At 36.7% G+C, this 14,776-nt stretch overlaps 1 protein-coding gene across 4 annotated transcripts in view; it reads right to left on the reverse strand.

Annotated features, from left to right (window-relative positions):
• Positions 1 to 14,776, reverse strand: part of BMS1 (BMS1 ribosome biogenesis factor) — a 45,125-nt gene that overhangs the window by 13,883 nt on the left and 16,466 nt on the right. For all 4 annotated transcript variants that reach the window (XM_082640497.1, XM_082640499.1, XM_082640498.1 and 1 more), the window contains exon 13: positions 11,011 to 11,092. In XM_082640497.1, the coding sequence (XP_082496623.1) occupies positions 11,011 to 11,092 (82 nt within the window). The remainder of the gene's footprint in view (positions 1 to 11,010; positions 11,093 to 14,776) is intronic.

The raw sequence follows: 14,776 nt of genomic DNA on the forward strand, positions 1-14,776 counted from the left end.
GATCAATCCAAGAAGAAGATATAACAATTATAAATATTTATGCACCCAAAACAGAAGCACCTCAATATATAAGGCAAATGCTATCAACCATAAAAGGGGAAATCGACAGTAACACAATAATAGTAGGGGACTTTAACACCCCACTTACACTAATGGACAGTTCATCAAAAAAGAAAATAAGTAAGGAAACACAAGCTTTAAATGACAAAATACACTAGATAGATTTAATTGATATCTATAGGACAGTACACCCGAAATTGGCAGAATAGACTTTTTTCTCAAGTGCACACGGAACATTTTCCAGGATAGATCACACCTTGGGTCACAAATCAAGGCTCAGAAAATTTAAGAAAATTGAAATCGTACCAAGCATCATTTCTGACTGGAGTGCTATGAGATTGGAAATCAATTAAAGGAAAAAACCTGTAAAAAACAAATACACGGAAGCTAAACAGTGTGCTACTATATGACCAAGAGATCGCTGAAGAAATCAAAGAAATAGAAAAAATACACAGAAACAAATGACAACAAAAACACGATGACCCAAAACCTATGGGATACAGCAAAAGTAGTTCTAAGATGGAAGTTTATAGCAATACAATCCTATCTCAAGAAACAAGAAAAATCTCAAACTATCTAACCTTACATCTAAAGCAATTAGAGAAAGAACAAAGAAAACCCAGGAAGGAAAGAAATCATAAAGATCATAGCAGAAATAAATGAAATAGAAATGGAGAAAACAATAGCAAAGATCAATAAAACTAAAAGTTAGTTCTTTGAGAAGATAAACAAAATTGATAAACCTTTAGCCAGACTCATCAAGAAAAAAAGGGAGAGGACACAAATCAACAAAATTAGAAATGAAAAAGAAGAAATCACAACTGACAATGCAGAAATACAAAGGATTTTAAGAGACTACTACAAACAACTATAACCCAACAAAATGGACAACCACAAAGAAATGTACAAATTCTTGGAAAGGTACAATTTACCAAGACTGAACCAGGAAGAATTAGAAAACATAAACAGACCTATCACAAGTAATGAAATTGAAACTGTAATTAAAAATCTTCTAACAAAAAAAAAGTCCAGGACCAGATGGCTTCACAGACCAATTCTATCAAACATTTAGAGAAGAGCTAACATCCATCCTTCTCAAACTCTTACAAAAAATTGCAGAGGGAGGAATACTCCCAAATTCGTTTTACAAAACCACCATCACCCTGATACCAAAACCAGACAAAGATATCACAAAAAAAGAAAATTACAGACCAATATCACTGATGAAGATAGATGCAAAAATCCTCAACAAAATACTAGCAAACAGAATCCAACAATACATTAAAAGGATCATACACCATGATCAAGTGGGATTTATCCCAGGGATGCAAGGATTCTTCAATATACGCAAATCAATCAATGTGATACACCATATTAACAAATTAAGGAATAAAAACCATATGATCATCTCAATAGACGCAGAAAAAGCTTTTGACAAAATTCAACACCATTTATGATAAAAACTCTCCAGAAAATGGGCATAGAGGGAACCTACCTCAACATAATAAAGGCCATAAATGACAAACCCATAGCAAACATCATACTCAATGGTGAAAAACTGAAAGCACTTCCACTAAGATCAGGAACAAGGCAAGGATGTCCACTCTCGCCTCTCTTATTTTGGAAGTCCTAGCCACAGCAATCAGAAGAAAAAGAAATAAAAGGAATACACATTGGAAAAGAGGAAGTAAAACTGTCACTGTTTGCAGATGACATGATACTATACATAGAAAATCCTAAAAATGCCACCAGAAAACTACTAGAACTAATGAATGAATTTAGTAAGGTTGCAGGATACAAAATTAAGGCACAGAAATCTCTGGCATTCCAATACAACTAACAGTGAAAAATCAGAAAGAGAAATTAAGGAAACACTCCCATTTACCAGTGCAACAAAAAGAATAAAATACCTAGGAATAAACCTACCTAAAGAAGTGAAAGACTTGTACTCAGAAAACTATAAAACACTGATGAAAGAAATCAAAGATGACATAAACAGATGGAGAAATATACCATGTTCTTGGATTGGAAGAATCAACATTGTGAAAATGACTATACTGCCCAAAGCAATCTACAGATTCAATGCAATCCCTACCAAACTACCAATGGCATTCTTCACAGAATTAGAAAAATTTTACAATTCGTATGGAAACACAAAAGACTCCAAATAGCCACAGCAATCTTGAGAAAGAAAAACGGAGCTGGAGGAATCAGGCTCCCTGACTTCAAACTATACTACAAAGCTACAGCCAGCAAAACAGTATGGTACTGGCACAAAAAGAGAAATATAGATCAATGGTACAGGATAGAAAGCACAGAGATAAACCCACAAACAATAGTCACCTAATTTATGACAAAGTAGGCAAGAACATACAATGGAGAAAAGACAGCCTCTTTAATAAGTGATGCTGGGAAAAGTGGACAGCTACATGTAAAAGAATGAACTTAGAACACTACCTAACACCATACACAAAAATAAACTCCAAATGGATTAAAGACCTAAATGTAAGACCAGACACTATAAAACTCCTACAGGAAAACATAGGAAAAACACTCTTTGACATAAACCACAGCAAGTTCTTTTTTGACCCACCTCCTAAAGTAATGAAAATAAAAATAAAAGTAAACAAATGGGACCTAATGAAACTTAAAAGCTTTTGCACAGCAAAGGAAACCGTAAACAAGACGAAAAGACACCCTCAGAATTGGAGAAAATATTTGCAAGTGAAGCAACAAAGGATTAATCTCCAAAATATACAAACAGCTCATGGAGCTCAATATCAAAAAAACCTCAAACAACCCAATTAAAAATGGGCAGAAGACCTAAATAGACATTTCACCAAAGAAGACATACAGATGGCCTAGAGGCACATGAAAAGCTGCTCAGCATCACTAATTATTAGAGAAATGCAAATCAAAACTAAAATGAGGTATATCACCTCACACCAGTCAGAATGGCCATCATCAAAAAGTCTACAAACAATAAATGCTGGAGAGGGTATGGAGAAAGGGGACCCTCTTGCACTGTTGGTGGGAATGTAAATTGATACAGCCACTATGGAGAACAGTATGGAGGTTCCTTAAAAAACTAAAAACAGAACTACCATATGACCCAGCAATCCCACTGCTGGGCATATAGCCTGAGAAAACCATAATTGAGAAGGACATATGTATCCCAATGTTCACTGCAGCACTACTTCCAATAGCCAGGACATGGAGACAACCTAATGTCCAACAATAGATGAATAAAGAAGATGTGGTACATATATACAATGGAATATTACTCAGCCATAAAAAGGAATGAAATTGGGTCATTTGTAGAGATGTGGATGGACCTAGAGTCTGTCATACAGAGTGAAGTAAGCCAGAAAGAGAAAAACAAATATCATATATTAACACATATATGTGGAATCTAGAAAAAGGGTACAGATGGACCTATTTGTAGGGCAGGAATAGAGACACAGACATAGAGAACAGACATGTGGACACATTGGGAGAAGGGGAGGGTGGGACGAATTGGGAGATTAGGTTTGACATAATTACACTACCATGTGTACAACAGATAGCTACTGGGAACCTGCTGTATAACACAGGGAGCTCAGCTTGGTGTTCTGTGACAACCTAGATGGGTGGGATGGGGGAGGGTGGGAGGCCAAGAGGGAGGGCATATAGGTATACATATAGCTGATTCACTTCACTGTACAGCAGAAGATAACACAACACTGTAAAGCAATTTTACTCCAATAAAAAAATAAAATAAAATAAAGGACACATGGAATAACCTTAGCTAATGCTTTTAAGTGCTTCAAATACCGGGCACTGCTCTAAGTGTTTTACATGCCTTAACTATATTCTTCAACATGACTCAATGAAGGAGGTATTATTAATGTTATGTACTGAACAAGTAAAACCACCATGTGTTTGGAAAGGAAGACTCAATATCATGAAGACTCTAATTTTCTCTTTTACATAGTTACAATGAAAATAACCACCAAGGATTTCCAGTCTGGAAAAGATGGTGTAGACATATCTCCTCTGTTCCTTCTGACTGTGTATAACCATCAACTCCAGAAATGATGCAAGAGCACAAGAGACAACCAAAGGAGAACTCTGAAAGGTGGAAAGACAAAGATGGGCTGGTGAGCGTCCCCAGGACCAGAGGAATGACATAGTGGCCTATGTCTCACTATACCACAACCCACAGAACGGCAACTTAGGGCCACCATTTCCCAATCCACAAGTGGCAACAGAAGGCAGCCGCAGAATGAGATAGGCTCATTCTTCCTTCAGATTGAACCAGATCTCACCAGCATTCCAGGTAAACTGGGTATCCCACTGACAGCAAGTGATGAAGGAAAGTGCTAGCCTTCCCAAAGAGCTTGAATCTCCTTTCCCCCACGAAGATGTACCAGGTGCCCAAGGGTTATCAGCAAGGAGGGATTCCACCAGGCATGAGACTCTCCTCTTCCACTTTAAAAACAATGTGTGTCCAGGCAGGACCAAGCAAAGGAGATGCCCCCAGAACAAGCAAACTGGCCCCAGAGGCCAAAACAACTTTCCCCAACCGAGTCACACTAGGTGGCCCAGCCTAGGGAAGCTCCTCTGTTCCCCCCAGGTAGCACCAGCAGGAACCAGTAGCACCAGCAGGAACAAGTAGCACCAGATAAACCAAGTACAGCAAAACAGTACCACAAAGGCTCTGAAATTAAATTGTCATTGGAACCACAGCCCATGGGGTTGTGCAGACCAGGGTCTGCACATTAAACCTAAACAGGATGATCGCCTGCTAAGATTTAAAAATTACATAGGACCCAGGGTCTCCAAACAAAATGTGTGGCTACAATAGAAAATCACCTGTCATACCCAGAACCAAGAAAATCATCATTTGAATGTGAAAAGACAACTGAAAACAACACTGAAATGAATCAGATGTTGGAACTATCTGACTTGAACCTTGAAGCAGCCATTATAAATAAAATTATAAAAGCAAAAAAAAAAAAAAAAAAACTTCAACAAGCAACTATAAATCTTACAGCAACAACCAAAAAACTGAAAACCTCAACAAGAAATTGAAGAACAAAATGGAAATTATAGAACTGAAAAATACAGTAACAGAAATTAAAAAACTGGCTACATGGGCTCAATAGTAAGAATAGAGATGAAAGAGGATGGACTTAGAGACCTTGAGGCCGCATGATAGAATTCATTCAGTCTGAACAACATAGAGAAAGCCTAAAAACAAATGAAGAGCACCTCAAAGACCTGTGGGACAGAAACAAAAAAATCCCAACATCTGTATCATCAGAGTCTCACAAGGAGTCTGGAGCTGAAAGAAATAATGACTGCAGATTCCTAAATCTGTTGAAAGACACAAACTTACAGATTCAAGAAGATGAGTTAATCTCAAACAGAGTAAATCCAACAAAATTCACACCAATCAAACTTCTGAAAACTAAAAACAAATTAAAAATATCTGAAAGCAGCCAGAAAGAAATGACAGATTACCTGTAGGGGCACACCAAGTAAAATGACAGCCTATGTATCTATTCTTTAGAAATGAAGAAGGAAACAGACATTCTCAGATGAAGGAAAGCTACAGGAATTTGTAGCTACCATACTTACCCTTAAAAAATGGCTAAAGGAAGTTCTTAAGCAGAAAGGAAATTATAAAAGGAGAAATCTGAGACCATCAGAAAAAAAAGAAAAGAAAAAAAGAACAGAAATATGGATACACAGAACAGACTATCCATCTTCTTATGAATTTGTAAAATCATATTTCATAGTCAAAAAAATTATACCACTATCTAATATTCAAGCCAATATTTAAAAGTGGGGAAACTACAACTACTAAATATAACAAAAAAAAAAGCAAACTCACAGATACAGAGAACAAACTAGTGGTTACCAGTGGGAAGAGGGAAGTGGGGAGGGTTAATAGAGGGGTAGGGAATTAAGAAGTACAAACTATTAGGTATAAAATAAGCTACAAGGATATATTCCCCATACAACACAGGGAATATAGCCAATATTTTATAATAACTATAAATGGAGTACAATCTGTAAAAAGTGTGGATCACTATATTGTACATCTGTAACTTACATAATAATAAAAAAAATCTTTTTAAGTGGGGAAGATAAAAGGGCCTAAATGGAAGAAAAGTTTCCACATGTTACTCAAAGTGGTAAAATGTTGGTTAATAGTTGGTGTAATATTACAATATGTATATAGTCTATTTTGACCACTTCTAATCAACATTGTACTGGAAGTTTAAGCCAGTGTACTAAGACAAGAAAAATAAGTCATCCAGATAGCACAGAAAGAAGTATAACTGTCTTTATTCACAGATCATATATGATGGTCTTTGCTACACAATGGGCAAAAATTGCAAATTCCATGTGATAAAGCATTGTATCAAAAGTAATTAAGGGGCTTCCCTGGTGGCGCAGTGGTTGAGAGTCTGCCTGCCAATGCAGGGGACACGGGTTCGTGCCCCGGTCCGGGGAGATCCCACATGCCGCGGAGCGGCTGGGTCCGTGAGCCATGGGTGCTAAGCCTGCACGTCCGGAGCCTGTGCTCCGCAACGGGAGAGGCCACAACAGTGAGAGGCCCGCGTACCGCAAAAAAAAAAAAAAGTAATTAAGAATTAAACTTCAATAATAACACACAACCAAAGTAAAATAATGGGCAAAAGATTTGACAGACACTTCACTGAAGAAACACAGATGGCAAATACGCATGTGAAAAAAGGCTCATTATCATTAATCATTAGGAAAAAAAAATGAGATACTACTCTAAACCTTAAAAAGTGTCTAAAATTAAAAAGACCAACATATTAAGCACTGGCAAGGATGTGGAGCAACTGGAAGTCTCATAAAGTGTTAGTGGCAATGCAAAATGGTACAACCACTAAAGAAAACAATTTAGCTATTTCTTAAAAAAAATTAGAACTACATCTACCATATGATTCATTTAGTCCACCCTGAGGTATGTACCCAAGAGAAATGAAAGCAGTTGTTCATACAAAGACTTGTAGAAGAATGTTCACAGTAGCTTTATTTGCAATAGCCCCAAACTGGAAATAACATAAACGTCCATCAAAAGGTGAACAGATAAACAAACTGTATTGCATTATACAATGGAATACTACTCACCAATAAAAAGAAATTAACTACGCAGCAATTAAAAGGAATGAAGATGCAACAGCATGGATGAATCTCAAAATGATTATGCTGAGTACAATAAGTTAGAAAAGACTGCATACCGTATGATTCCATTTATATCAAATTACAGAGGATATAAACTCTTGTAAATAGTGACAGAAAGCAGAAGAGTGGTTACCTGGTAATAGGGAAAGGACAGAAGGGAGGGATTAACAAGTGGCATGAGGAAACTTTTGGGGTGACAAATATGTTCATTATCTTGATTGTGGTGATTGCCTACTCATGTCAAAGCTTATCAAACTGTACACTTTAAATATGTGCAGCTTACTGTATATCCATTAAACCTCAATACAGCTACTAAAAAAGACACAAATCCACCACACTTTCTTTTGGAAACAGAAAAGATGATTCTTAAGTTTCCATGGAAAAATAAGTAAGAGAATAGTCAGAAGAATTCTAAAAAACCTAGCAGAGACAGGGAGAGATAGGAACCAGTCATACCATTTTTAATAGTTGGTGTTTTAATTGCATACTATAAAGCTATATAAGGGTTTTAAACATAGCAATGATGAATGAACCAACAGAAATCAATGACATAAACTAGAGAAGTCCAAAAACTTTTTTCTATATCTATCAATTAAGAATATGACAAAAAGAGCATTTTAATCAGTTGGGAAAAGAACAAATAGTATTGGAAAGAACCTGGTGGCCACCTGGGAAAAAGTCTATCTATGCCTCTCAACTCACACTAAAATAAGCAGCAGATAAGTCAGTGATTTAAATGTTAAAAAAAAAAAAAAGGAAATCAGGAAGCACTAGAAAAAAACAATGGAAGATTTTTCTTCTCCTTTTTTTTTTTTTTTTTTTTTTTTTTTTTACAAAAGACCTTTTTAAGTATAAGACAAATCCCAAAAGTCATTTAAGGCAAAAGTGATAAATCTAACTTCATTAAAAAAAAAAATTCCAGGGCTTCCCTGGTGGCGCAGTGGTTGAGAGTCCGCCTGCCGATGCAGGGGACACGGGTTCGTGCCCCGATCCCGGAAGATCCCACATGCCGCGGAGCGGCTGGGCCCGCGGGCCATGGCCGCGGAGCCTGTGTGTCCGGAGCCTGTGCTCCGCAACGGGAGAGGCCACAGCAGTGAGAGGCCCGCGTACAGCAAAAAAAAAAAAAAAAAAAAAAAAAAAAAAAAAATTCCACATGAAAGAATCATAAAGTTAAAATACAAATGTTAAAATAAGGGGGTTAAATGTGGCACCTCATATCACAAAAGACTTATTTCTCTAATATATAAAAAATTCTTATAAATAAGTATGAAAAAATATCAACAATAACCAATAGAAAATGGGCAAAGCATATTCAAAGACAGTCATGGAAGGAAATACAAATGGCCCCCTAACACACAGAAAGGTGCTCAAACTGGCAGAGACCCAAGATTTTGTTAGTGCTCTGTTCATTAGTTGTGACAAATGTACCATCCATATGTAAGATGATAATAATCGGGCAAACTGGGTGTGAGGTATGTGGGGACTCTGTACTATATTCACAATTTTTCTCTAAATCTAAACTATTATAAACTTAAAAAAATAATCAAAAGACCTAAGTGAATACCTCACAAAGGAAGATATTAAATTGGCCAATACACACATGAAAAGATACGCAACGTCCTTAGTCATCAGGGAATTACAAATTAAAACCACGAGATACTATTTCACACCCACTAGGATGTGAATTGAAATTGTCATCCACTGCTGGAGTTCTCTTTGAAGAACTGTGGGGCAGTTTACTTTGTGATCAACCCACAGAGACAGGATGAACCTCCCACCCAAAATATGGTTTGCATATTGAGACAGATAACACACACATGAATCAAGAGGATATGGAAAGATTTATAAATCACATAATGATAATTTGGGGGGACAGTAGGGCAGACTTCCCAAGCTAGTTCAAATACAGCTTGGGAGAGCAGGCGGGAAAGGAGAATAGCTTGAGCTATTGGTGGTTAGGAGGTGGTGGGGCTTTGGTGACAGCTGGAGTGTATATGGTTTGAACTCCCTCCTGATGCCAAAAGAGAAGCACCTTGCCTTTTTTATCAGCTTGCTCAGATGTAGGCCAGAAAGGGGGACAGAACAGGTGGGGCTTAAGAGCTGTCATCAGTCTAACATTAAAAATGGAGTCACACTCTATTAGTTTCTTATCAAGTTGGGTGTCCATCTACCCACCCCATAGCTCTGCCATTCTACTCCTAGGTATTACCAAGGAGAAATGAAAACCAATTTCCACAAAAAAAGACCTATATGTGAATGTTCAGAGCAGCCTTAATTGTAATAGTCAACTACTGCAAACAACCTAAATGGCCACCAAGAGAAAAATGGATAAACAATTGGCATATCCATGCAACAGAATACTTATTCAGCAATAAGAAGAAACAAATTATAATATGAATGAACCTCAAAAACAGTACACTAAGTAAAAGAATCTACAGACAAAAGAGAGTATTTTTATTATGTAATTCTAGAAAAGGCAAAACTAATTTATAGTGAGAGAAAGCAGATCATTGGTTGCCTTGGGACTGCTGTGATGGTGGGAGTAGGGACTGACTGCAAAGGGGCATGAGGGTTCTTTCTGTGGTGATGGAAATACTTTATTTCTTGATTGTAATGGTAGTACATGAACATATACAATTGTCCAAACTAGCCAAACAAGAATATTCTTAAAACAGGTATACTTAATTGTATGTAAAACACATCTCAACAAGGTTGATTTATCAAAAAGTAAAACATTGTGTTGAGGGAAAGAACCCAGACACTAAAAAATACATACTGTCTGACTACATCTGTATGAAGTCCAAGATCAGGCAAAACAAATCTATGGTGACAGAAATCCAAAAGTGGCTGCCTGGGGTAGGGGGTGAGTGCTGACTGCAAAGGACACAGACAAACATTTAGGGTGTGACAGAAATGTTCTTATTCTCGTTTTGGGTGATGGATATAAGTGTATATAATTGTCAAAATATATTAGGTTGAACATTAAGCTATACCTTAATTTTTAAAAGTGCTTTCCTTAAAAACAAAACCAAAAAATTCCTTTTCTAATCCCACAACTAACAAATACAAGAAAAAGAAAAAAATCAAACCTTGTTAATTTTTTAATCATGAGAAAAATAAATCCAAAAGTTATGGATCTAACAAAATAAAGAACGTGCAAATCTAACTAAAAAACAAAAAAGAAAAAGAAAAACAGGAACAATGTTAGAAATGAGAAAGTGCAAGTAACAGATGAGCACTTTATTCTATTATAAATTCAAAACTTCACTGAAAGTCTTGTCAGAAAATATTATGAAGAATATCTCATGAAAATGTCAAAATATAAACACAAAAACCACAACCACCACTACAAGAAAACCAAATTTGACCAATGATCATAGAAGAAACTGAAAATGTTTCTTAGGAAGCCTTTACATACCTATGCATGCCTGCCAAAAATGCTTAAACTGAATCTAATCACAGCACATAAACAAGAATGACTATTTTTAACAATGCATGATAAAATTTATGGAAAGCTTCCCACTCTTCTTCAATGTCCATATCTAATAAGTCAACTAACCAGAGGGAAAAAATAAGACCATCATGAAAGGAGGAACTAGAATGTTACTCCTGTCAGAACTCTTGTCAGAGTTCCCCAAGCCATTTCACAATTGACTAATATTTTCAACTTGACTATTAAAGATATGGAAGAAAATAATATAGAGAGAAGGCAGTCTTCTCTGAAGAATACAGCCGTTTACTTACCATCTTCTGCTAAGATCTTGGCTGCATCTTTATCCTCTTCCCACTTCCCAGTCACGAAGCAATCTCTGATACTGTTCATAACCTTATACAGAAAAGTCAGCTTAGTTGACAGGCTCCAATCATTCAATAAATAACTGCTTTGAGAAACAGTAGGTGACAATTTGCCTTTAAATACTTTTCAAGACACTTCTATGGATATTTTCATTCCAAGTGGGCCTATGAAATAACTGATGTAGACAGTATAACAACAGATATAAAAACATAAATATTATAGCATTAACCAGTGGATACGGAAAACGTCAGCCCAGTGACTTCATAAGTAAACAAACAGATATTTACTAATTCGTTAATCCAGACTTATCATGGCTGTTTGAAAACGTAATTCCTCTGCCAAAGACAAAGTGTCTTGTATGAGCCCAACAGTACAAAGAGTATTGATGAGGCTCCCCGTCTCAGATCTGCCAGATCATCCAGTACACACATGTAGTGGATGCTGGGTGCACCTCTCAAATACAGGCTAAAACTTGTACACAACTCTCTGTTTCAGACTGCTTCCTGGGGAACCTGACTTAAGACAGTACATGTCACTCACTGCCAAGGGCTCAAAAGCACATATAAAGAAATCTTCACATAGGTCCTGGCTTTCAATCACATTTTAATCATGATTCACATTTTTCAGATACAACCTCACTCTCAAAGAGTAGCCTTGAAGCTAGCATGATTACAATGGATGCAAAAGCAAATCTGCTCATTTATTCATTCCTTCATGCCTACAATCACTCAGTAAATAATTTACTGAACATCTACTCTGTGCCAAGAAGCTCTGCAGGCACTGAATGGCAAACTGTTCCAAAAGATCCTTGCTTTCATGAAGCTTAACAATTGACTTAGGGGAACAAGGGACCAAATAAATTTAAAAAAATAGACCCTCCATGATAAAAACCCTCAACAAACTTAGAAGGGAACTTCTTAAATCTGATAAAAGGCATCCATAAAAAACCCACAGTTAACATCACACTTAATGGTGAAAGACTGAGAGCTTTCCCCTTAAGATCAGGAGTAAGACAAGGATGTCTCCTCTCATCACTTGTATTCAACATTGTACTAGGCGTTCTAGGTCAGGGCCATTAGGCAAGAAATTAAAATAAAAGGCATCCAGTTTAGAAAGAAAAACTATCTCTATTCACAGGTGGTATGATCTTGTGTATAGAAAACCCTAAGGAATCTACTGAAAAACTATCAGAATAAATGACTTCAGCAAGATTGCAAGATACTAGATCAATATACAACAGTAAACTTTATTTCTATACACTAGGAATGAATATCCAAAAATGAAATTCAGAAAACAGTTCCTTTTACAATCACATCAAAAAGAATACTAGGAATAAATCCAACAAAAGACTTGCAAAGCTTATACTCTGATAACTACAAAACATTCTTGAAAGATCTAAATAAATGGAAAGGCATCCCATGTTAACAGATTAGAAGACTTGGTATTGTTAAGGTCTCAATACTACCCAAGTCAGTGCAATCCCTATCAGAATCCCAGTTGGTTTCTTTGCAGAAGAAGATTCTGCAAAGAATTCTTTGATTCTAAAATATAGAAAACCCAAGGGATCCAGAAAAGACAAAACAATCTTGAAAAAGAACAAAGTTGGGGGATTCACACTTCGTGATTTCAAAACTTACTACAAAACAATAGTAATCAAAATAGTATGGTACTGGGCTTCCCTGGTGGCGCAGTGGTTGGTGGTCCGCCTGCCGATGTGGGGGACACGGGTTCGTGCCCCGGTCCGGGAGGATACCGCATGCCACGGAGCGGCTGGGCCCGTGGGCCATGGCCGCTGGGCCTGCGCGTCTGGAGCCTGTGCCCCATGGCGGGAGAGGCCACGGCGGTGAGAGGCCCGCGTACCGCAAAAAAAAAAAAAAAAAAGTATGGTACAACATAAGGACGGATGTATAGATCAATGGAATATAATTAAGAGTCCATAAATAAACCCATGTAACTACGGTCAAGTGATTTTCACCCAGGGTGCCAAGACAAGGCAATAGGGGAAAGAACAGACTTTTCAACAGGTGCTAGGACAACTAGATATCCACATGCGAAAGAATGAAGTTGGACTCATCTCACACCAAATACAAAAATTAACTCAAAGTGTATCAAAGACCTAAATGTAAGAGCTAAACTATAAAACCCTTACACAAACCATAGGAGTAAATCTTCATGATTTTGGATTTGGCAATGGTTTCTTAGATATGATACCAACAATAACAAAAATACAGAGAAATTGGACTTCATCAAAATTTAAAACTTCGTGCTTCAAAGAGCACAGAAAAGATAACCTACAGAATAGAAGAAAATATTTGCAAATCATATATCTGATAAGGGACTTGGATCCTGAATACATACTCAATGATAAAAAGACAAATAACCCAATTTTTTAAATGGGAAAATAGTATGAATAGATATTTCTTCAAATAATATATACAAATGGAAAACAAGCACATGAAAAGATGTCTAACATCATTAGCCATCAGGAAAGGCAAATCAAAACTGCAATGAGATATTACATCACACCTCCTAGAATGGTTATAACAATAAAAAACAAGAAAAACAACAACAGGTAATAACAAGTGTTGGTGATGTTATTCCAATGTGGAGGACCCAAAAGCTATATATACTGCTGGTGGGAATGCAAAATGGTATAGCCACTTTTGAAAAAACAAAAGGGAGAACATATAAGAAAAAAACTTCAGGGGACTTCCCTGGTGGTCCAGCAGTTAAGACTCCGTGCTCCCAATGCAGGGGGCCCGGGTTTGATCCCTGGTCAGGGAACTAGATCCCGCATGCTGCAACTAAAAGATACCGCACACAGCAATGAAGATCCCGCATGCCGCAACTAAGACCCCGCACAGCCAAATAAATAAATAAATATATTTTTTTAAAATAAAGGAAAAAACTTTAACTGTTTTTAGTAACCATATTAATAGAAACATGTGTAATGTTATTCTGACACTTCTATGTACAATTGGGATAAAGCAAATAATTACACAATTTTCTAATTTAATCATCTTCAAGTTCAAACAGGGACTAATTCTACAGTGGAAAAACAAGAGATATAAACATAAGATAAAAGAGATTAAGTAAGAACCCTGTAGTCCTGAATCTGAACTGAAAATGTAGGTATGAATTTTCCTAGCTCTGGTCACTGAAAAGGCCTAGAAACAATGACCGACCCATAGCAATGAGTATACATAGACCTAGACTGTGATGTTGAAATACCATTTTGTACTAAGAAAAATCAGGACTTCTTATGGCTGTTTCCAAGTCTGGCATCAGAAATGTACAAGATGATACTGGAACACCTTATCATATCAGACAGCAATGAAGCAATCTAAGGACTACTAGGATCATGTCAAAAGGACTCAGGAGCCAATTTGAAGAGACTCTCACTGGTCACAGATGCGATAAATATGATCATCAGTAAGGATAACAAGTGCAGTGGAAGGAAACACGTCAACTATATTTAAATTCATGAGTTTAAAAAAAACTTAAAAAAAAAAAGAGTCACCTTTGGAGAATCGTTCTGAAAACTGATAAAAATAATCAAGCATTTATACTGCTTATATGGAACTGGGTAACCAAATAATAGATGAGAAGTTTCTCTTTACAGAAGTATTCCAGCTAACAAGAGAAATTTGAACAAAATATCACCATTTTACATCCTTAACAAATTAATGGATCTAGGCATTGAGCATCAATAGC

This window comes from Mesoplodon mirus (assembly GCF_964341445.2).
Source record: "Mesoplodon mirus genome assembly, chromosome: 2".
Lineage (NCBI taxonomy): Eukaryota > Metazoa > Chordata > Mammalia > Artiodactyla > Ziphiidae > Mesoplodon > Mesoplodon mirus.